The sequence below is a fragment of the Dendrobium catenatum genome, unplaced genomic scaffold (genome assembly GCF_001605985.2).
Source record: "Dendrobium catenatum unplaced genomic scaffold, ASM160598v2 fragScaff_scaffold_1449, whole genome shotgun sequence".
NCBI classification, from domain to species: Eukaryota; Viridiplantae; Streptophyta; class Magnoliopsida; order Asparagales; family Orchidaceae; genus Dendrobium; species Dendrobium catenatum.
In genome coordinates, this window is record NW_021319911.1 from 1,587,226 (window position 1) to 1,613,598 (window position 26,373).

The 26,373-nt window shown below is 33.4% G+C and overlaps 1 protein-coding gene across 1 annotated transcript; it reads right to left on the reverse strand.

The window, feature by feature from the left end:
• Positions 1 to 3,410: 3,410 nt before the first annotated feature.
• Positions 3,411 to 26,373, reverse strand: LOC110115643 (protein TOC75-3, chloroplastic-like). The gene is made up of 6 exons (XM_020848931.2): positions 25,147 to 26,373; positions 19,854 to 20,075; positions 19,594 to 19,701; positions 17,640 to 17,804; positions 4,160 to 4,265; positions 3,411 to 3,535 (listed from the first exon to the last, which is right to left on the reverse strand). The coding sequence occupies exons 1-6, from the start codon at positions 26,311 to 26,313 to the stop codon at positions 3,411 to 3,413; spliced, it is 1,893 nt and encodes a 630-aa protein (XP_020704590.1). The 5' UTR covers positions 26,314 to 26,373.

Below are 26,373 nucleotides of genomic sequence, written 5' to 3' on the forward strand. Positions count from 1 at the left end.
TGTACTCTGTGGAGGGTTGATGTATTTGGCGACTAGATTATCCCTAAAATAGGTACGATCTGGATGTTCACATAGTTTTCTGCAGGTGGCCACGTTCATGCAGGACAATGAAAAAGGGGCTAAGTCAATAAAAATTTTTAATTATTATAAATGCTTGCACAGGTACTTTAGCTGCTAAAGCCCCCAAATAAAAAGAACGTGGCTAGTGTGTTTACTTTCTTTCTGCATATATATAACTGCTTGAGAATAAATATATCCTAATTTATTAATTGCTTAGGATAACCTTGCAGGAGAGTCTAGAATTTTGATTTGATATAAATATAATTTGTATAAGTGTCAAGTGTTGTGAAAGTGAAGTTTTGAATTGGGATACATAGGTCCAAAGCTTGGACTCTAAAGAAAAAAGGACATCCCTTAGGGGAGTAGCCCTTTTCTATTTAGAGATCCAAATTTGAATCACTTCTTTCCTACCCAAAGAGGAAAGAGTGGCATTCCCCTCAAGGAAAGTGCCCTCTTATCCATTTGGGTAGCCTACTACAAATAATTCAAGAAGTCAAAAGGAGATGAACCCGAAGGAGAACAAGATTGAAGACTTGAATACAAAGAGTATCCCATTCAAAACCACTTGCGTCTCTACTAGGTTTAGAATCCGGGTTATTGTCAGTGGTGCCCGGCCACTTTACTTTCTGCAAAATTCTGATTTGTAATAAGCAATGTAACTTTACCTATGTACATTTATTAATTAATTCATTTATATTTGATGTGTTGAGATGATTGCCTTTAGGATTGCCTACTTTTCTTAGTTTTTTGGCGTTTGTGTGCCGATTTTATTTTCGCCTAGATACGTAAGACTCGTAAGGGTGTGAAAATTTTTATACTCATAATCTTAAAAGTTTAAAATTTTAGTGAGTCTAAATAACATAGAAAGATAACGAATTTAGGGAATTAGCCGGGGATCAACCCCGGGGTCGCATGCATATTTCTGCACTACTCTCTCCTTATTTTAGACCCTTCCCCGCCTGCGGGTAGAGTCCGGATAGTCTGACCAATGAGGACGAGGTGCCGGACCTGGGGAAGCCCAGTCTTCTAAAAAATTATTTTTTAAGCCTGTTTTTAAAATTTCAAGCATACTTGATTTGAAGTTGTCAACTAGTATGCATCACATTAAAAACAAATTAAAAGAGTCAAAATTTTAATTGCATTAGTCCTTAGCATTTTGCACCCAACATAAGTTAAATGGGCCAATTAGGGAAATCTCTAGATGTCGGCCCAGCACTCCAAAACTTTAAATAAAATGTCTATACCACTCTTTCATAAAAGACCAGACTCATCTCTTTTAAATCGAATAGGTGATCAGCTGGCTCCCCAATCTAGGTCGGGGTAAGTCCAGATTTTGCACTGCATTAGTTAAGTTCGGATGACTGTGATCCAGTCTCCAAATTTAGATTTAGGATCTGGGATAGATCTTTGATTATAATGCCCTAACCTTCGGGAATATAATCCCAAATTTCTAATAAAATGCTCAACTCTAACTAAATTTCATTTCAGTCCAAAATTTAAAGCCTAACACTTAGCTTAGATTGGGGTACTTCTGAATTATTTAAGAATCTCTAGGTACCTCCTACCTCTCCTCCGTTGACTCCGGAAATAAGTGTTCAAAATTCGATCCAATCCTGATTGAAATTTCAAATTCACCTCCTTGATATCATTACAAGAAAATTTTAAAATAAAATTTCTGCCGTTATTTTAATCGAGAGTATTCGTAAGGAATTCAATTTTCCTATGATGTAATTAACTACGAGGGCTTGCGCTCGTAGGAGATTTAGAATCCACATCAATTTTTCAAAAAAAAAATAATTAATATTTCTTTTGGGGAATCAAATTTATAACAATCGTTATTGTCATTATCGAATGACTGCTAACAAATGATATTTTCTTTCTTCGGGGAGATTTATTTTGTGTTAACATAAATTCGAATATGAAATTAATGATCACTTCTCTTGATTATCGTAGTCGAAAATTTGATTGAACTTCGTTTTGACCCTCCGGGGTCATATATGGTTCTCCCTTAAATTAGACTATAATAGCCAAGTGAAAATTTACAATTCTGGGTCTGAACCCGTTAGGAGATTTTATCTCCGCATTCTAAGTCGGTATACCATAATTAATGGTTTGTTCGACTTCAGAATTGAAATTTAAATTTAATTCCCAATTTTCCCAAAGAAATTTAATTAAGATTTGTTTTGCACCTTGCAAGGCAAATCGCCTTTTCAACACCAACATATGGATGGTCTATTCTAAATAATGTTGAGTTCATAGTTGTTACATATGATAAATAAAAATTCGTAGTTGCTTCTGTAAAGCATGAAGCTTGGTAAAACCTTGTTTATGGCATTTGCATGCATGTGTAAGCAAGCATTTAAGTTATGTTTGGAAAATCTCCTTTGTAGATCATCACATATGTACCAGCCCTATCCTTCTTGCTAGTAGCAGACAATGCAATTCACAATTCATCAACTATTTCATATTTCCTACTATAAGACAATGAGTGGACCTTAATCCTAGATAGATCATAGGAGAGGATCAATTGTAATCAATGTGCATGTGGGAGTAGACAAAGAGTATTCTATAAATCGCTACATGCGGGGGTTTAGATCATGGGTTATACAATACATGTTGAAAACACCAACTGAGCCTCCTACCAGTTACTATCCTCTAACCCCTTCAAGTGACATTTGGTAAGTCGTACTTAATCATCATTTTAATAGCCCTATCACTTATGTCATATTCTACTAAAGTGTTCATATAGTAATTACGACACCATTTCTTTCTCAAGAAGGAGAACACCTTACAACATTATTTTTGTGGAGATGTTGACACTAACATTCAGTAGGCTGTGAATAGAGTTGAAGAGCTCATCCATATAGTACATAAGCAGATGCACATCATTCACACTCATTATGAAGATAACCTAGTTGGGATCAACCCATCCTTTACTACTACACTAACTTTTATAGACCATTATGATATAGATGTTGGCTTTTCCTCTTATATCGATTAAGACCCATCATAAGACTTCTTCCATTACCCTACATAGTAGGATATGTCATCATTGTTCAGTCTAGGGTATGTTCATACCACCACACAACCTACAGGCCAGGTTAACATTGAGCAGCATAACTTATGATTATCCTTATGGGGCAGCATAACTTATGAGGTTGACCAGTTCAACCACATCAACACTACAAAACTGACACTGATGCCATACTTTGTAGGCTGCGGTGGATGGGAGTATTCTGAGTATCGCATCTGGTCGCAGGCCGTCGGAGGAATGCAGCATGGTAGAGTATATGGCTTAGGTGCGCAAGCACAGGCATACGAGGGGATGACCTCCTCTACTGCATCCAGCTTCACATCCAGTTCGCATGAGTCCTTGCAATCTCAACAAATAAGTGCCCTTCAAGCTGAGCTATAACAAGTAAGGAAATCACAAGCTGATTGGCAAGTTCAGCTGCAAGCACAGGTTCAAGCTCAACTGCAAGCACAAGTTCAAACAAATATTGAGCAACACAATCAGTTGTTGGATGAAATGCGCAAGATGAGGGAGCAGCTGAGTGGAAAAGACGTAGCTCCACCTGAGGAGGAGTCCACGGAGTCAGAGTAGTTTAATTTAGTTTATATGAACTTGTTTATTTCTGTGAACATGTTTTATTGAACAGTTTCTTTTAATGTGATGTTTTTAGTTGATTGTTAGTACTGAACTGTTTCTTTTAATGCTATAAACTGTTGTGAAACTGTGGTGAAATTATTAATCTGTTGTATTGTTACAATTGAAATGTTGTAGAATTGATTTTTGTATAGGTTTGCAGGTGTGGAAATTTGATTGTTGGCTGGGAAGGAAATTTTTTTTTGTCAATGCTACAGGTTTCCGGCGAATTTTGCGAAGGAACTGCGCCGGAAAGGACGATACAACGAATTGTATCGTACGTACCGACGTCTTTGTTCTGTCGGAAATTACCGGCGCATGTTCTGGCGCACAGTCGGCCGGTAATTAGCGTCGTATATTTTGTGTCGCAAGCGAAACCATGGGGTTTCTATGTCACACTTTGCGGCTTTTTATCCGCCGGTAATGTCCGGCGCATACTACGACGTTAATTACCGGTGCATATGGCGCCGGAATTAAGTCGTTTTTTTACATCGTCAACAATCCATTTTTTCGCCGGTAATGCGTCGGAAACGGCGCCGGAGAAATTTTCGGCGCATATCTTGCGCCGGAAATAAATTATCAATGCGACTTAAACCGGCGAATAAATATACGCCGAAACATGCGCCGAAAACTATATTTTTCGTCGGATTTATAAAATTTCCGGCGGATTTTTTCCGCCGATAATAAGGGGTTTTCCTGTAGATGTTGGCTTTTCCTCTTATATCGATTAAGGCCCATCATAAGACTTCTTCCATTACCCTACATAGTAGGATATGTCATCATTGTTCAGTCTAGGGTATGTTCATACCACCACACAACCTACAGGCCAGGTTAACATTGAGCAGCATAACTTATGATTATCCTTATGGGGCAGCATAACTTATGAGGTAGACCAGTTCAACCACATCAACACTACAAAACTGACACTGATGCCATACTTTGTAGGCTGCGGTGGATGCATTAAATTATGTATGTTAGAGTTATTATCATGTATCTTATTTGTGTTGTTCTTTATTGTAATTTGTCATGTATCATGTACTCTTATTTAATATAGTGTCATGAGTAGTCATTACATCCATAACCAACTAGGGATTTTATTAAATACATGTTGGTGGTAAGCACTAATTATAATGTGATAAGGAATAAATGTCTCTTTAAAAATAAACAATAAATAATTTCACTTTCACATTATAGCTAGGAATTTAATTCCATTAATACTAATCAGTCTTTTATTATTAATATGTATTTCATTAAAAAAATTATGTCAACTCGTCTGATTAATAGTCGATTTACTATTAGGCCCAATCATTCTTTAAATGGGTGACTTTAATTTTTATTTTTATTTTTTGGTAATTAATTAATTACTTAATTTATTTATAGAATCTATTTTAAAATTTACCCTTAACTTATTCAACATTTAAATTTTTTATTTCAAAATATTATATTACCTTAAATTTTGTTAAGGAAAAAACCTTTATGATAATTGAACAATGATGACATCTCACTTGCAGGAAACCACTTCAATAGGATGAGAAAGTAAAGAAGAGGAAGGGTATTGTGATAAGGAAGTTGTGACAGTGTGAGAAAGTCATGATGGGATCTAGAAGAAGGGACACCATAAAACCCAACCCGAACGGGGTCACAACAACACTTGGATCCACGTTTCTTTGAGGATAATACCTGACTTTACTAGTAGGTCTACCTAGGGAGCAGTTGAACTTGTAGGTGAGAGTGGAGTGTGTTGAAAGAGAATTAGAGGAAAACTAGAGATCTAAGATCAATAGAAATATTTCTACCAGTTCAAGGGATCCCTTAGGATATATTTTAAAAGTTTTATTTTCTAAATAGTACCCATCACCTTTTATTTATACTATTTTTGAGTTACATGAAGGGATACATGGAAAAAAAATAAATAAGACTATACATTTTACATGTACAAAGCTATACCACACTTTATGAATGTGTCGCACATTGATTGGTGGTAGAGTTAGGGGGGAGAATTTAGCTTCGGGTGAGTGAGACAATACTAAGTTGGCACTTGCAAGAGACATAGATGGTGAGTTCCATTATGAATGGCATGTTTGTGAGTTGACATCAAATTAGATAGATTCTATAGAAGCAACTGGTTGGTAGTTGTTGTCTTATGCTAAGTCAAGAATAATCTTGGAAGAACGGGAACGTGTAATGAAGAAGCTAAGATTATGTGATGGGAGCTAATGAATAATATAGTGGTGAGTGACAAGCTGTTTGCCTGATAGATTGCCCTTAACATGCACCATTTATGAAGAATTGCCTATTTGGTTCAAGCTAGTGTCCAAAGGATTTCCTCTTCATGTTGAGTATCATTATCACAACCCAATACTACTTGTTAAACCCCTCTGAAGACTTATATTCATATACAAACACAACACTAGAAATGAATATTAATGGGACATAAAATGTATATAGTGGCGAAGCGTAACAGGATCGACGTGTGTTATTATTTATATTATTTAAAGTCTTAAGTTTATATAAGTAAATAATTAAATTTAGATGTTAATTATGTAATTAAGTAAGTTTTTAATTGTTATGATTGAAAATCCTACAAATAAAAAAATATTATAAAAAATCTTTTTATTTATTAATTATTAATTTTTTATGTTCCTTGTGGCCACTCTCTCTTGTGTAGGAGTGGTTCAACCAGCCGGTTCCATTCGTCAGCATGTTTCTATTTTTCAATGAACGTAGTGCTCAAAACTCATATATTTGTTTGAACTTCTGGGAGTATTTGCTTGTAATTACTGGGCTTCTATTTTCCTCTATCAAACTTCTTCAGGGTTGTCAACATCTTCTTGGTATAAATTACTAGACGGTTGACAAGGCGAAAATATAGGCATCGTTTAAGACAGTTTTGTATTTCATTTGGGACAACTTTTTACTGTTTTTAAGAATAATTTTTTAGAACAAAATTTTTTGAAATTAGAAATTTTTGTGCTTGAAAACTGCTTCAAAAAGCAATAAAAAAGCTACACAAAATAAAGCCATAGACCATGCTTTTTTCTGCTTTTAAGAGATTTTTATACTAAAACAACTTTATAAAACAATAAGAAAGTTGCCCCAACTAAAATCATAAACTTCTTCCATTTACTATATTGGTTCAAATATGCTTCTTTTCTCAACATTTTTTATTAAAAGGTTTTAAACGAAATTTTAGGTAAGAAAATAAGCAGTGGCTTCCAACCAATAAGATAATAAATTATAGAGTTCAAGAAGTAGTCATATAAATTAGCCGTCTAATTGAAAACTCTAAAGACTTGTCAACGTCGCATATGTATTCTTAGGACAGATCTTAAGGCAGCAGATTATTTCAAAGGATGAATGAGTTTTTTGTTTTTAGAGGGGGTAAAATAGGATTGAAACATGCTTAGTTTTAAGGGGCAAAATTAAAAAAGAACTTTTTTCCATAGAGTGTTTTGCAAAAAACATTTATGAAAGGGCAAAATATCTAAAATATTTAATTTATTAAGAAGAAAAAATTTTCAAGAGGGACAATCAATGAAAAATAGTATTTTTTTATTAAGAAAATGAAGAGTGAAGGAGATTCTTTAAATTAAAAAAAAAAAAAATCCTACTCATATTCGTAGCCTTACCCAATAATAATAATAAGGGGGATTTACATATATACATACCACTTTATTTCATGCTATTTATCTATCTAATACTCAATACTTTAATATTACATTTATACCACTCATATAAAATTTTAATACCAAATATATCACTCTTATATTTCACTCTTACCACTCATACCATCCTATAAACTTTAATATTTCATTCAATGCATCAGTATTTATTTTATAGATGATCTGCATGTAATATTAAAATTTTAGGTGTTAGATGTATAAATATCAAAAAAAAAAGTGGTATGTATGTAAATCCCATTAGTAGTAATAATAATAATAATAATAATAGTAATAGTAACATCCTAAACCAGCAAATTACAGAAATACCTTACAAAGTCGATATTTATGAAAGATTCACTAGCATAGAAGATGCTAGTGGGAAAGTAGCAGTGGCTAGATTTCTTCTGGGGAAGGATAAAGAATTTTGCACCTCAATTATTATTTTTTTTTAATGGAAAATTGAAGGACTAGCCCATTTTCATTAGGATAAAAAGAAGATTATAAGAAGATAAAATCCATAACAGCCCAATTGAGAAGAACATAACAAGAGAGCTGCAAAAAGCTATGCAGAAAATCATAGCAAGAAGAAAATTGAACCTGTAGACATAAGAGAATGCTTTCCTCTTTTTCTTTTCTATTATTCCACCCTTTAGCAACTATATTTGAATAAGCATTGAGTCAAACAAAAAGATTTGGATCCATTTCATGAGCTTTGACAAAAAATCTTATATGATTGATTGTTGGTGTAAAATTAATCTAAAATTTTCAATTCAAATATGAAATTTTTATTAAAAATTTCTTAAATTTACCATAAATTATAGAGTTAAAATTAAATATTTCAAGGAGATGGATCCTTTTGCAAATTTTGATTTGTCCTTTCTTCTGTAATTATCCCTAAGCATTCTTCTATTGTAGATTAGATCCAAATGTTTAGCTTAGGCATGTAATGCCAAAACTATGGCTTAGCTAATTTTCTCAACTAATGGGACAATATAATATATGTTGAGCTGTTAATATTTTGTCTGTGATAGAACAGCTAGACATTTGCATTCTTCTAAGTGTGCCAAAATTTTTGCTGAAGATATTATATTATGCCACAGTTTGTTTTATTTTGGAGTTCTTGACAAAAGCATTGAAATAAAAATAAATTGATCTTATAATTTAAAAAATTTCAAAGAAAAAGATTTGGGTCAGATATTTTGATTAAATTTTTAGGTTGATAAATGTCAGAAGACTTTTGAAAGCATAAAATAATATTTGATGAATCCTTTAGTATTTGAATGGTCCTATTTAAGGGAAATCATTAATCCTATATAGAGAAGCTTAAAGTGAATTCCTTTTCAGTAACTTGTTTTTTTTTTTTTTTGGAACGGAGGTATCGGCCCGCAGCCACGTCAGCTTGTAACGCTCTTGGCGATGTCCACTAATCCCTCATCTAGTCTACCAGCAACCAACCCCACAGGTGCAGGACCCACAGTTCTTTTCTCTCCACTTAAGGAGTCGTGCAGTATGAGAGGGGATTCGAACTTGGGATGAGGGGTTGCCAACCAAGCACGCCCACCAACCCACCTATGCCCGGTGGGATAGATTTTTGCTTCCAACTGAAACAAAATACCCTCCAATTGAGAAATATTGTCTAGCATTGATCTTTGCTGCTCAGAAATTAAACACTACATGTTGTCTCAAAAAGTAAATTTAATATCTAGAATAAACTCATTGTAATATCTAATGACTCATCAGACATTATCAGGAAGATTAGCCAGATGATTGATGATTACGCTACAATTTGATATTTTAGAAAGTCATTGGATTTATATTAAAATAAACTTTTATAAATATGATTGATTAAAATGATCTTATAATTTAAAAATTTGAGACTTTTCTGGTTGAAAAAATAAGATGTAGTTATAATTATTATTTTTAGTATAAGATATCATGAATTTCAAAATCATGCACGTAAGACATTAGTTAATTACAAGGAGAAAATTTAGAGGATTTTTTAATAAGAGGAGATGTGGAAGAAGAATCGAAATTATCATCATAATTTATATTTGTAGAGCTAATGGTGAAGGTTTTTTCTTTCGAATAATCTTTAAGCGTGCTTTGTCAGAATCTATTCTTCTAACAATAAAAGTTTAGAAAAAGCAAAAGCAAACAGGTTAGATTTGTAAGGGTGACTTTGGAAGACTTGAAGGATGTTATTATTCTGACTTTTTTAATTTTTAAGGAAATTTGCGACTAATATGAATATAATTTGCATTTTTAAACCTTATTCCAAAATGTTTATTATTTTATTCAGAATTTCAAAATCATGCACGTAAGACATTAGTTAATTACAAGGAGAAAATTTAGAGGATTTTTTAATAAGAGGAGATGTGGAAGAATCGAAATTATCATCATAATTTATATTTGTAGAGCTAATGGTGAAGGTTTTTTCTTTCGAATAATCTTTAAGCGTGCTTTGTCAGAATCTATTCTTCTAACAATAAAAGTTTAGAAAAAGCAAAAGCAAACAGGTTAGATTTGTAAGGGTGACTTTGGAAGACTTGAAGGATGTTATTATTCAGACTTTTTTAATTTTTAAGAAAATTTGCGACTAATATGAATATAATTTGAATTTTTAAAACTTATTCCAAAATGTTTATTATATTTTATTTATGGAGTTCAAATCATAATCGATCATAACTATTTTTCATATTTTATGTTAATTATTTAATCATATGAGCTTATAATTTAAGCCTTTGCCCTCGTTTGGTTGGATATTTTTAGTGCTTTTTCAATTTTGAAACAGTAAAAAAAATTACCCCAAATAACGACCCTAAGGCCTTCTCCTGGCGGTCTGCAAAACGCCTGTAAAGTGTCGTTGAAAAACTCCAATGGAACGCGATATTTTTCCCGAATTGGTTGCGGGCGAACAGTGAGACGCCTCGCACTGTTCACCCTCAATAATTTTTTTTAATTCAAAAAATTGATTATTAGTTTTAAATATTTAAGTGTAGAATTTTATTATTATTAATTAAGAAATAGCAATTTAGAAAACATTATTTTTCTGAAATTAAAATATTTTTTATGTAATTATTTTCTTAAGATATAACATTAACATAGTAATTATGATGAAATTCTCATACATATTTAATATTTTTTTTCATTCATATTTACTACAAAAAATGGGGTTTTCGAAGCACTCATCACGGGCGGTCTTAGTGGGTATTAGCAGCGGTTAAAACCTATGCAAAAACCAGCCGTTTTAACTGCTGTTATTGCCAAACCTTCCCTCTTATACTTGCTAGACTCTCACGCCTCGCGATTCACGGCCTCTTCTTTGATTTTAATCCCAAACCCTAGCCTTCTCCGTGCGATGATTCTCCTGTGCGCTCGACCGTTCGATCTCTCGATCCCGCAGGCTTGTTTCGATCGGAATCATCGTCAGCGTCAAAGATCAAAGTCTAGCCGTCTGCTCATGTCTAGTTTGTCCGATCTCCCTGCTCGGTATAAATCCTAACCTATATTTTTTAATTTTTTCAACATGGGAGTTTTGTGGTCTGAATGGTTGCACAAGTGGCAACACCGCCAAGGTTTTCTCTTCCACATATCCTACTTTCTACTCTTGCTTTTCCTTCAAGATCCTTATATTGTATTTCTCAAGAGGTTTGGCTCCAACTTAAGCTACTGTGGTGAGAATGCTTTAGTTAATTTTGATTCTACTTATGATTTTTTTAGAATTGATTAATAGTAAATTTAGGCAATTTTATTTTGAAATTATTTCACTTCATCTATTAGTGAGATTATTTCACTTCATGTGTCAAGAACCTAGATTTACTTTTGCAAATTTATATCGAGAACTTTCTTTATGGTTTATGCGGTGATTTTTATTACTACTTAAAGGTTTTCAGCCCAGTGATGATAGCTTCAAATGCGGTTTGTTATACCGCAGGGTACAGATATTTCAGCAATACATTCTCAGGCAACGAGGGTGCTAATCAACCATCTAGGGCTCAATACTTGGCATCATCCTCCGTCTGATTGGATCAAAGTCAACATCGATGCTACCATACATAACTCCTATAAGGCCGGAGTTAGATGAGTCTTTAGAGATCATCATGGGAGGTTTTTGATGGCCTTTGGTAAAGAATTTATTCACTGGGATCCAGGTACTATGGAACTTCAGTCCATCCTTTCGTTGAAGAGTGTAATTAGAGAATGATGATGAACTATAAAGGATTGGTCATTGAAGGTGATAACAAAAATGTTTTTAATTTCATCAAGAAGATGGTGGAGAAAGTAGGTAATGATTCCATAGATCTATCTTTTATTAAAAACTTCAATTTAGTTGTATTTAATTTTGTTGATAGAGGAATCAATAAGTTAGCTGATCTATGTGCTAACTATGCCTGTTTTAGTTCTTTTATTTGGGAAGATGTGGTAAGTAGTAAAATCCCTCCTTCCTTCATTAGCTTGTTAGTGAAGGAGTCGGATGCCATTAGATTGTAGTGCCCCTTTTTTATTTTCCTTAATAAAGCATTTTAACTCCTTTCTTCAAAAAAAAATTAAATTGTGTTCTTTATATGGTAGACTAATTTAGTAGTGATTAAATTTTTTTACTATCACATATATCAATTGTATTATTACATCATCCATAGATTTTTTTTCTTTTTAGATAATTTTGGTATTTGTTCTAAAAAGTATTTGACTTGTGTGGTTAAATATAATTCAATTTATTATTGACATCCTTCAATGTGTGGTAGATCATTTAGGTATTAACATCCTTCAATGTAGTGTAATATAATTTATTATTGAGTCTTAAAGAAAAAAATGATAGGTTAAAGAAAGAAAATGATTCTCTTATAATATATACTTAGAAATCATATGATAATATATGTATTAGGCCAAGAAGCATCAAATTTGAATATTAAAATGAATTGCTTAATTATTATTTCATCTACTACTTTTACATCTTGCAATCAAAATGATTTTTATTATTAAAACCATGGATGATTTAGATATTAAGATTGGAAGCTTGAAAAACACTAAGGCTTCATTTGGGATGATTTTGTTACTGCTTCTTAAAGTATCTTTCTAATAAGAGAGCTGTCCCAGACCAAACCTATGTTTATTTTTAGAAGTAGATTAAAAGATATATTGTTGTCTTCCCTTAGGAGTACACTACCAAAAAATTAGGCTTTCGCAGTACAACTTTTGACTTTTCCCGCCAGTTTTACCCGCCACTAATATTTTTAGGAAAAATTTTATGATCGCTGGATGGTCGCCGTGATTACAATGAGCTGCAAAGACATTCAGTTGCGGCTTCTGGACCAGCAGGGTAGAAGTGACGAATGCTGAATATAGCAGTGATTATTTTTCATTCTATCTAATGAAAGTCATCTACTATTAAAAAAATGGAGGAAAATCAAGAAAGGGACACTCAAGACAAATTGATCTAAACTAAATCATTTGAAATTGCATGAACGAATAATCTTGATGAGATGATAATCAATTTGACTATAAATTTATGACAATGAAACTTATTTGATCCTTGAAATAAAACATGAAACTATTGGGTAATATTTTTAGAATTCTATTCAGTCTTTATTCTCTTTCATCTAATTGAGTAATATTTTCTTCTCAGAAACTGTTGGGAATTTATTTTCTCAGATTTGATGGATAACAGCTGAATATCAAAACCTAAATGGAGAAGTGACTATCTTAAAGGTGTTGATAATTTTTTTGAATTTGCAATTCCAAGTCAAAATTCGGCATAAAAAATTTTATGACCATGCAAATTATGCATTAACATATATTTTCACTATGTAAAATATGTTAAGTTTCATTTACTCTCTAAAGGATTTTTTCCCAAATAAGTTGTTTGGAATCGACATGGAGAGGAACATGCTTTTGTAATTGATGTAACAAGATTAGAAATAATTAGTGATACTTCTAATGTTAATGAAGTACAAATTCAAGAAGAGCAACCAAGACCTAATGATATAGAAGGATTGTTAAGGGACACATTCTACTCAGACAATGTCAGTTTAGATATTGAACTTAATGAAAGCAACGTAGATCTGACAAATGATAGTGCGAAGAAATTTCAGGATTTATTACTGGAAGTATGAGCACAATTATACCATGGCTGTTAGTCATTCAAGAAGTTATCATTGATCTTACATTTATTTTGACTAAAGTGATTACACTCTTGGTCTGCACGATCTTTTGATCAATTGATTGAAGCTTTCCTTGATGGTTCATTACTACCTAAGAATACATATGAAGTGAAGAAGATTATGAAAGTGATCGATCTTGGATATACAAAGATAGATGAATGTCCAGATGATTGTTGTCTATTTTGGAAATATAGATTCAATCAAGTGGTATGCCATATTTATGGTTCTTCATGGTAGGCAAGTGCTAAAAAAAGTTCAAATGGAGGAAGAAAAAGCAAAGGAAGTCTGCCAAGGTTGTTCGTTACTTCCATTGATTTCTATAGGTTTCAAAGAATATTTAAAAAAAAAATGTACCGAAGAGATAATTTGGCATACCAAACAGAGAAATATATATGGATTGTTACGGCATCCAGCTGATGGAGAAACCTTGAAATCCTTTAACTATATATATCCTAATTTTTCTTTAGATCCATGTAATGTTTGTCTCGCATTAGCAAGTGATGATTTTAATCTATTTAAGATTATGAGTAGTACATACAACATTTGGCCTGTACTTTTGATTTCATACAACATGCCTCCTTGGATTGCAATGAAACAATCATCTTTCATTCTGTCTACTTTTATATCAGGGGAGAAGAGTCCGGGAAATAATATTGATGTTTATCTCCAACCGCTAATATATGAGTTGTGTGAATTATGGCATCCTATGATGCAGCCTTTGGACAATCTTTTAACTTACGAGCTACATTATTGTGGACAATCAATGATTTTTCTGCTTATGGTATGCTTTCTAGTTGGAGCACTAAATGTAGATTTCCTTGTCCTTGTTGTGTCGAAAATACATAGTCTTTGTGGTTATATAGAGGGAAGAAATTCTAGCTCATATATGGGTCATCATCATTGGTTACCAAAGAATCACTTATTTTGCCAACATAAATAGTACTTCAATAACATAGAGGTGATTTGTAAAGCACCTACAAGAAATACTGGTAGTGACATTTTATAACAATTACAAAATGCGCATTTTTCTTTGGGAAAATTAAGAAGCTTAAAAGGAAGATGTAATGCAGAAATAACTGAACATCAAATTTTGAAGAACAAATCAATTTTCTTTATAATGCCTCATTGGGAGTATAATTTACTACCACACAATCTTGATGTCATGTATATTAAAAAAATATATGTGATAATTTCATTGGTACTTTACTTAATCTTGATAAATCTAAAGATAACTTGCAAGAACGACAAGATTTGATAGATATTGGAATCAAGTGTGAGATGCATCCATAAAGTCTTATAGATGGTTCTTATTTTTTGCCCCCAACTTGCTTTACAATGTCAAAAAGGAGAAGTTGATGTTATGTGAAGTTTTGAAATATTTAAAAATGCTAAAAGGTTATGCATCTAATATTACAAGGTGTGTTAATGTTACTGAATGTAAGATTGTGGGTTTTAAAAGCCATGTTTGTCATGTGCTTATTGAAGAAATTCTACCAATTGCTTTAAGGTCATGATCCTCTTCTGATGAAATTATACATATTGTTGTGGAGATATCAAAATTTTTGAAGTCATTTTGTTCCAAGGTTATCAATCCGAATGAGTTGGATATGCTACAAAATAACATTGTAATAATATTATGTAAAATGGAAAGATCAATGCTCTCATTATTCTTCACGATCATGATCCATCTACTTATTCATTTGGCCGAGAAAGTAAAATTAGGTGGTCCAGTTCAGTATAGATGGATGTATCCATTAGAGAGGTAATTCAGTAGTAGTTATTCATTAATATTAATAGTATTCATATTTATATAAGTTTCTTAATGGTTTTTATTACTTTCAGATTTTTCTTGGTTTGAAAGACTGTAGCTAACAAAGCACAACCTCAAGGTTCTTTTGCGGAGGGTTATATTGCTGAAGAAGGGATATCTTTCTGTTCTAAATATCTGGATTGATCTCAATTTTTGATCAATTTTTGAATAAGACTGCAATAACTGAGGAAATTTTTTTTTTTTTAAGTTTTCAAGTGGTGGTACTCCATTCAACTTAGATGATAATTCATTCATTCAGGCACATCGATATGTCCTTCGACATTATTTTAATCTTGAATGCTATAGACAATGTTTCAAGGATGAAGAGAAGAGAAAGTGACGTGGGCATACACATCTAATAATATCAGATTTTGAGAGACTTAACAATGAAAGATTTCACGAGTGGTTGCGTGTCACAGTAAGCGCGCTATAGTACTTTATATTTTTTAGACTTCATAAATGGCATTAAAGTGGACTTCATAAATGACATTAAATTTTGTATTCCTTGCTAGGTTTCAAGATCAATTGATATGCTAATCTTCGAAGAAATTAAAGCACTAGCTAAGGGTCCCAAAAAAATTGCATATATATACAAGGGTCTTCTCATTAATAGTTATATTTTCCATACAAAAGAATGAGATGAAGGCAAAAATACATAGAATTTTGGTGTTGTTAATACAACAGAGATTGAGAACTTTAGTTATTATGGAAATATTAATGATATCATTGAAATTAATTACTCTAACATATTCAATGTGATATTATTTAGATGTGATATGGCAAATACAAGTTTAACGAGCTTACAATAAGATGAATTTGGTTATACTAGTGTGAACTTCTTAAGGTTTATTCATACGAGTCAAAAACTTCAAGATGATCCTTTTGTTTTCTCTTCACAAGTGGAACCTGCATTCTATATTCAAGATGCCAAAAATATGAATTGGAATTATATTGTAAGAGTTAAACTATGAGATGCAATTGATTGTAAGTCTTTAATATATTGCACTTTATATATTGTTATTTATATATTGTTCTTTATATGTTTTTCTTTATATGTTGTTCTTTGTATAGTGTTCTTTATATATTATTTTTTATATATTGTTCTTTATATTTGCTCTTTATATATTACTATTTGTATATTGTTTTTTATTTGTTGTTTTATGTTAATGCTAAACACTTCATTTTTTTCTTTGCATGAAATAACAGGAGATAGTCTTTTCAAACGAGCAAAGAAGGCAATATGCAGAGGTGAATCAAGTGGAGGAGGATCAAGTAGAGAACAAAGTAGTAGGGAGATTGAAACCCCTTCTACTCCAGTACACCCAAATTCATAAGAAGAGTTTGAGGACAGTAGGACCCATGAGACTGAAGAGGGGGTATAGCTCATAAGTATTATTTTCTTTTTATGACATTCATTTTATTTCAAATTTATTATGATATTCATGCTTATTCATTTATTTTAAATTGCATAGATGAGCAAGGGGATCCTATTAGGCGTAGGGGGCGAAAAACATGTGATGATATTCAGAATATGCCGCAAGGGACATGAATTCATATAGATGTAAATGAAAATAACTTATCTTATAACATCTATGAGTCAATTTTTCTAGGAACATATCTTGGTGTAGTCACAAGAGATCCTATTTTGGCTCAAATAGCCTTTCCTAATTAAAGAAATAAGGGTTTGGAGTCCTTCAAAAAAAAGATGTTGGCTGAAGTTGAGGTATATATATTTCACTAAAATTTTAATTTTTTTTTTCAATTTTATATCATTAACCATATCACATTTTCAAACTCAGTCAAAATATGAGTTTCCCGGTCATATACGCCATTGGATTCTTCAATCCCTTGGTGTTAAATGGCGTAATTTAAAAACCAATTTAAAGTTTGAGCATTGGGATAGTAAACTAAATGATAAAATTATGAAGACTATTTCAGCTGGAGTTGATCAAATGCAATGGTGCCAACTTGTTAACTAATGGTCAAAGCTAGAGGACCAGGTAAATATTGAGATTAAGCTTTTTTTGTTAAAATATTTTAAAAGTGATAATTTAAAATTATCATGTATCATAGAAAATGGCTACTAAAAAATCCTTGAATGCCAAAAAATAAACTTGTCCTCACACAATGGGTCGTGTGAGCTGAGTTCGGAGATAGAAGGAAATGGTATGAATTTAAATGTTTAATTATAACAATTAAATGCTTGATTTACAAACTTAATTTTTTATTAGAAATTTTTAAAAATCTATTAAGGATAGATTAAAATTATGGAAAATCAATATAATTCATAAATATGGGACCTGGTCATCTGAAGATGCTATGCAACGATGGGTAAATTTAAATAGTGATTCTAAATTATTTTTTATTCTGCTGTTAAAGCAACTAGTACGAAATGTTCGGTTGCGTGGGTTGGTCACACCGTCTACATAAGGATGCACATAATCAAGCTTGAAGGACAGATCATCCTAGACAATCAACAACATAAAATTATTAATAGAGTGAATAAGAATTTATAGATGGTTATTATAGCAATATCATGAACGATAAACAAATTGTCATGTGCTGATCATAGGTTTTAAGCCATCTCAATTCCTTGGATTCAGAAATCATCCATGCGCACATTACTTGCATATAGAAACATATGAAACTTCTATGGCGCAACTTGCAAGGACCCGTTAAGAAATGATAAAAACGTACTGGACAAGCTGTTAGTGAAATCAATGAACGAAAAACATAGGAATTAATTATTTGTGGTGTAGAGAAGTTTTTATTAATGATCTACTAATAGAAGTGGGAAACAGAAAATCACTGAGTTTGGTGCATTGGCTGCAAATAAGGATCAGCAAAGAAAGAAAAAAGTGCAACCGAGGGTTTATGCCATGGCTCATCCGAAAGTCAAGGAATCTATTAATGTTGATATGGGTATAACTCCCATTCAAGATAAGCTTCTTAGAGCACTGTTATTAAGGGTGCATAGAATTATTTTGTCAATAGAGATTGTGTTGGAACTTCTTCTTTTGATACATCAAATACGTACTCTACACTATTAAAACACTTATGCCTAATGGATCCCAATTTAAATTATTATATTATATCATATATTAAGAGTTAACAATGTTTATATGAAAAGAAAACAAAAATAAGGTCATGTTCAAGTGTTAAACTTAGTATCAGGGACTCCAAAGTTTATTTGAATATAAGATTCCAATGTATGTGTCCCTGTGGCAGTATAAGTAAACTTAATGAAACACGATGCACCATGTGCTTCACTTCACATCTCTCTGTTGTGCAAATCATTGCAGCTACTGCTGAAGCTTGCACATATTAATATTTTTACTGCAGCGTAGCCCAATCATTCAAAACATCTTGGTGCGAACCTCATATATTTTGAACCGAATAATATCGTCTTCTGACACAAACTAGCTTCATTCTTTAATAGTAACTTCACACCATTTTATCATATGCTTCTAATTCTCCCAGTACTTATATGCACAATCCCACTAACTTCGCACTAGGTTCACTGAACGTGTGTTCTTCTTCCATTAATGCAATCATGCGATTATGTGCATTCTTTGTAAAGAGCTGCCATTTGATATATTATACCCTATAATTTCAGTTCTGAAGAATATAAGCAATCAATTTTTAGTAAATTTTGCGTGCTTGGATATTCCCAATTTAATTTAAACCCATGTAAAACAACAAATTATCACTATAATTAAGTAAAACAGGCTTCACTGATATTTCTACACATGACGCCAGCTTATGCGACAATTTAGAGGTGTACCCAACACATATTTTACTTATTTCTTGATTTCTTAGAATCACTTATGCAAATAAAAACATAGTTTCCTAACAGGTGAAGTTAACATATCATCTACAGAATGCTTCAAATATCCAATGAAAGCACCAGCATAATGTAGAAACACATTACTGCTCAACTTCTTTATTCCACTAAACAGCAAGGCAGACAAGTTAGCGTGACTTAGAAAAACATAATATAAATGAAAATGCTTTCCTTGATACATTATGAAGTCCGCACGCAAATCTTCATTGCTCTTTCGTATGTTAAATAAACAGTGAAACAGAGGAGTTCCAGCACCTCGTTACTCAGAAATCAGAAATATGAACAAGATACCTTAAAGTGTTTTCTATTTTTTCAAGCACATGAAATAATAAAATAAACTAAGTTTTGCAAACAAAAGTTAATCAATATTTGAGAGAACAACAATAATTTGATTAAACATGATATGATACCTGAGGGTTTAGAAGATTGCTTGATGTCACAGAACCTATTATGGATCTATTAAGCCCTTTGATGTTCCTATGTTCAAAGGTCACTGTTCCACCAGGTTGAATAGACGCCTAAAATTACGAACATTCAGATGTATGTGAGAACACACAAAATGTACTATAATTGACTTTTAATACACCAACTGAGCAGGAGTAAGGAATGACAAGAAGAAAGAAATTTCAGTTTAAGAGCATGCAACACATAAGTCAGTCATCAAGAATACCAATGTTGGTCGCCCATTCCGTCCAGGTACAATATTCCACTCAGTACTAACTTCGGCAGATTTCTGTTCCAACTCTTTAAGCTTGATTTCAACTATAATTCCTCCTTCATTCTTTTCATCAGGTCTTGGATTCACCTCAATGTTGGAAAACAGAGCAAGTGAATTTATGTTCCTCAAAGCTTGCTTACCTGCCTCAATATTGAAAACATGCCCTGGCCGTAGCTGTAACAAGTTTAACCATCAAAAGGTATTCATGGAAGTTCAAAACACAGGAACAAAGATTACACTAGTAATTGAAAAATAATAATAATAATAATAATGCAATAAATCTCCAGAAGGCTAAATAAATATTCCTAGGCAATCAGAGCAAATAACAATTCATAAATTGAATCAAAAGATTCTCATGGGCCTTTCTAGGGCCTTCTAAGCCATGCAATCACGGTGAAAACACGCCATAGCTTGCTATTTATAGAGGATCAGTTTAGAATTTCAGAATATGGGAAATAAGAGGTATGAATGAGGACCAAAAAGCATGAAAGTTGTTGGTTTCAAAGATGATATAGCAAAGCCCCAGCTCAGCAAGCTATCACAACTCCGTCAAGTCCATCTCCGACTTTTCCCACCCCTTCATCTGTTACAAGGCAATTATAAGGCTGACCAATTCTTATCTGTGGGTAAAAGGATGATGAGAAAGGACATATTTTCAATATCATTGTCAAACCTAGCTTTTCTTCTTAATCAATACCACTTCATCCAAGGAGGTCTAGCATGCTAGTCTGATCTGTTTGAACAATCAACGTGGTTCTTGTGCTATCTCAAATCATCTCAAAAAGTTGTTTGTCTTACAATTCAGGCGCTCCAAAGCATCGACAATAAAGACAGAAATTTATTCCAGCTTCAATGGAACATATTATGTAGAAAAGCTAATTTAAATTTTATTACATCATTATGCACAAAGTGTGAAATTACATACAAACTTCTGTAAAATTCTTTCGATGAAAATAAATCAAAACTATTTAAAAAAACAATCTCCGCCAAGGGCCGGAAACTTAAAGAGGAAGAGAAGGTACACCAATTGTAACCTAAAGATTATAAGAGGATCGATCCAATGGTTAGAACCTTTAATCCATGTGCTCAATGATGTCCAACAAGATTACTTGACTTGTGGGTCCCACGATCATTCAACACTCCCCTTCAAACTCTCCTTCAAACTGAATGGTATGATTCTACCATTCCAATTTTACTTACAATATTTTTGAATGTAAGGTTGTAGAGTCCTTTAATGAGAATATTTACATGTGGATGTCCTTTTGGCACATATGACTGCAAATCAACATACTTTTTATTCTCTTTTATGAAATATCTATCAAACTCCACATGCTTGATAAAATCATGAATGCTGATGGCAAATTTATTTTCACAATATATCTTTATTGACCTTTCTCATTTATTTTTTAAATCTTCTAAAATGATTTTGATCCACCAAAGTTCATAGATTTTTTGGGCAACAATTCTAAACTCATATTTAATGTTGGATCTTGAAACAACGTGCACATTCTTGATAAATCTAGTTTTGAATTTTTTTTACATGTTAATGTACTATTGGCACATATGACTATAAATCAACGCACTTGTTATTTTCTCTTTTATGACATATCTATCAAACTCCACATGCTTCATAAAATCATTTTGTACAAGATTATGAACAATGCTGATGGCAAAATTATTTTCACAATAAATCTTTATTGATCTTTCTCATTTAATTTTTATATCTTCTAAAATGATTTTGCTCCACCAAAGTTCATAGATTTTGGACAATAGTTCTAAATTCATATATAATGTTGGATCTTGAAACAATGTGCTCTTACTCCTCCATTTATAAGATTTTCTGATGTAAAACCACATACAAAAGGAGCTTGATAAGAAATTTAAGAATAATTGAGACTAAAATGCCCCTTGGGCTACAATAGCGACCAAATACCCATAAGGGTAAAAATAGAAAAAATAAAAATAAAATAAACTACTACATAAAATGACTTAAAATAAAACTTCTGATCGTGGCCGTCGATCTCCGGTGTCTCCGATGGTACACGTGTCGAAATTGCTGACGATGTCCTCATCATTTTCCCTAAAAATATACATTAAAACTATTGAGGATCTTCTATTTACCTGTGATTCAATATAATCTGCATCAAAATACCCTTCAATTTGTAAAGTATTATACTTTTCTAGAGAATTCTTTTATCATGACTGATTTAACATATCTGAAAATTAAATATAAGCACCTTAAGGGTGAGACCATTTTGGTTTGTGCATAAATTGACTGATGAGACTCATTGCAAATGTAATGTCTAGATGTCTGTGAGATAGAATTTTTTTCAACTAATCTTAATATTGTCCGATGTACACTACTTTTTTCTTCTTCACCTAAGTCCAATTTTTTCAGATGAGGTTTCACAAGGTTTGTAATTAGTCATTTTTATTTTTTTAGTATGTCCATGATATAATTTTGTTGATAAAGAAGTATTTCTTATTCTGATTGCGCAACTTCTATTCACAAGAAGTATTTGAATTTACCCAACTCTTTAATTTAAAATTATTTAGCAATATTTTCCAAGAGAAACTCATTTTAGCTATTTTCATCGTCTGTGATAATTATATCATTAATATATAGGCAGAGAATTCATATTTATCATCAATGTAGTGTTTAATGAAGTGGGTACGATCTCCTTGGCTTTATTTGTATCTAGCTTTATTTATAACTAGTGAGAATCTATCAAACTATTCTCTCAAAGACTATTTAAGGCCATATAAAGCCATTTTTTATTTGCACATTTTGTTATTTGAAAATATTAATAATATTATTGTTAATATTTATTTAAAAATAAATAATAAATTAATTAAATTAATTAACAATATTTAATTCACTCCTTATTTAAAAAGATAGATGAAAAAAATGAGTGGTTTTGTTTTGCTTTAATCAAGCTCCATCATGACAGATGAAGAAAAAAAATTTAATTCACTCCTTGCTCCACCGTGACAGTTTTACTTTAATCATTTCCCCTTTTTGGATAGCCCACTCGCCTTGCTCTCTATCCTCCGTGGCATGCATCAGCAAAACTAAAAAAAGTGAGAAGTTTAGTCTCACACCGCCTTGCTCTCTCTCCTTCATGTAGCATTTACTATTTAGCAGGCAACGAGGGATGGGTTGTTCGTTGGCTTGTTGTTGGTCCGTAAGCTACTTGATTAAGATATTTTATTTCGTTAAACGAGCAACTCATTAATAGGCTCGACAAGCCTAAAATGAATTGAGCTCAAACATGAACACAAGCTGAGCTCGCACAGATGTTTTCTAGACGAGCTCAAACTCGAACATAGACAAGAAAATTTTTGAATCTTATCAAGCCGAGCTCGAACAAGGTCTTGACAAACGAGCTCAATCTCGAAATGCCGAAGCTCGATTCAGCTCAGTTCGTTTACAGCCCTAATAAACCCCACACCAACCTAGTACAATATTGTCTTCTACATTTCAGTTGTTAACAAAAGCTAAACCTATTACCTATAGACTCGCTATTAAATTCGTATGTTTTAAAGACACTACTATATTCTAATATTTGTCCTTAAAACATACACCCCTTATATATCTAGGGTTGAAGTGAACAAGTTCACGACTAATCATCCTCCTCAACCTCCACACAAGGTTAATGATGACGATGAGTTCATAAAACTCCAAATTACAAGGTAAAGTGCATCAACATCATCATTGTTATTGTATTTGTGGCCAGTTGTTGCTTTTCACTCTCATTGTTATTGATATTACTGTACTTATAATAATAGACCAAATTTCTCCATCATTGCTCAAATATTAACAATTGTCACACAACCCAAATTCTAAATTCTTGCGTAAAGTGACATTACAATGAAAAAAAATCAAGCTCAGTTAATCTCAAATAATGGCAAAAGCCTTATGTCTTCACTCCCAAATTATGTAACTATCACAGAACCAAGTTTATAGCATTTTTATAATATAGTGATTTTCAACTTCAGCTATCACTTGAAAGTTGAACCTAGATCTTGTAACAGATATCAAGTAGGACAAAACTCTTAAGTTATGTTACTAACACAGAAACACCTTTTCCACAATAGATCTTCATGTAGTGATTAATATTCAATATCAATCATCAATTGAAACTAAATTTTATAGGGACGAACACATGCACGACTTATTAACCATGCCGATTTCATGGCCATTAGACATTTAAATGAGCATTCAGTATGTACACATGATCCTCAATTGTTTTCATATGGCACGCCAGTACCCAACTTTTGCTTAAACAAGAAACCGTAGGATCTTGAACAAAATAGTCTACTAGGTGTTATTGGGTATCTCAATAAGTGATCAACATTGCATATTCCAAAAAATAACATGAAATATTATTCTTAGGACAAAAGAATTTATCATGCATCGAATTAACCTTATGTCCTAAATCCTAATCAATTCCATATAAATTCAAAGAAATCCTATATATAATCTCAAGGCCCTAAATTTCTAGAATCAAATATTTTGATAGTTTTTCATTTTTTAAACATATTGGACATCTGGATGAATCATCTATGAAGTTTACATCCAAAATACCTCCTTTAGCTTAGTGATGAACTCAAGTCAGATTTTTTAAACATATTGGACATCTGGAGAAGGCAACAATATGCATATCAGCTTAAAGGGTACAGAATGAGGCAGCCTCTCTTCTTTTCCCTTCAAGAAACTTTACATCAGTTATGAATGAGCTCCATTTGTTGTTTTTATTGCCATCAAACAAGAATATGTCTATTAGTTACCAATCCATTACTATATTCTTGTTAAAATTTTAAAGCTACTAGTATCCCCTCAAATAAGACACTTAACTTCTTTTCAGTAAAATGACCTATTTCATTCTCATGATATTTAAATTTCACTTCCCTCTACATGTAAGAGGAACTTAACCTGATAATGCTCAAACTTTCCAAATACTAGCAGTTAAGGACCCACTATTAACCATTTTCTTGGGTGATTGAGGAAGAATATTGACTGCATACTTAATCAAAAGAAAAATCATGAAAAGTAGTTACTTGCAATGATTTTTTTATTAACTCAGAAATTAAACAGAAAGCAAACGTCTACTCCAATAATCTAGTCAAGAAACTAAAATCAAACTATCAACTGAATACCTTTCGTTGCCAAAAAATAGAAAAATAAGGCAAGCAATCCATATTTTGCAGGACTTCACATTTGCTCAGCTAATAAGGAATTCACCTGCTTGGGCAGCTCTCTACGGATCACAGGAAGTTGGGTGTTCCCTTCACAGATATTTCCAAGTTTGTCCTGGAATTGGATGGAAAGCTGAGTTATATCCCCCTCCACCACTTCGCAAACAACCTCTCTGGTGTTCAAATTGCCAAAATTGACCACCTGAGCGCACGCATACCCTTCATCATGGTACCACTTCTGCACCCTGTCCCTAATTTTCTGCAGCAACCTAGCGCTCACCTTCCCTTGATTACCCAGCATCTCCATCACCTCCTTCTGCACTGAAACTGGCAGCAGGCATGGCCGGGAGCGCTCAATTCTCCTCCGATAGTCCCTTTCCATGCTCTTGAAATATGCAAGCTTCTCCCTGTCAGTCATGTCCGGATCCATATCCGGCTGTTTTGTCTGTGGCAGGAGACCAACGTTAATGCACCTGAACGAGTCCGCAGACTGCCAGGTACTCTCGGTGAATGAGACTACTAAGGAAAGCGTCCCGTCCGGCTTAGTCTTCGCCTCTAGGTCGACCTTCTCGAACATGCCACAGGAGGCCAGAGTTTCCAGCTCAGCTTGGATCTGAGCCTTGGTGTAGACACCGCCTGCGCGGAGAGATACCATCTCAAACAACGAGTCAACGGAACTAGAGAAAGTGGAGCCCCGTCGGCGGTCGAAAAAGACGATATCCGATATCTTATACCTCTTCAGCCCACTAAGCTTGTTTAATTGAACCACGATGTTGGCCGGCAAGCCATGGGAGTCCCACTCCGGCCCTGCACCCGTCTCCATCTTCTCCTCCTCCGCACGTGCAGGGGGAGAGAGAGAAGAAAGAAATCTGGACCAGAATCCCCCGCTATCGCCATTGCCGCCGCCGCCACCACCACCACCTCCCCAACCGCTACCCCCGCCGCCTCCGGTACTTCCAGGAGGTGGAGTTGAGAAAAGGCTGAAAACAAATCCCCCGCCAACCGCAGAACCAGAGGCAGTGGCGACAGAGAGTAAGAAAACTTTCTTGCGGTTCCACTGCTCGTGTTCCTTAGATGAAGTGATTTGGGAAGGAGAACCGCTTTGCTCGGCGATATGGGCGGAAGAAACTATTTTCGAAACCGGCCGCCGAGGTCGAGGAGGAGCCGCTGGGGACAGCGCCGAGCTCAAGAGTTGCCTCTGAGCAAAGGCCATTGCCGGCTTCTTCTTCGGAGGATCGGGGAAGAGATAGGAAAGAAAATTCTTATTTATCAG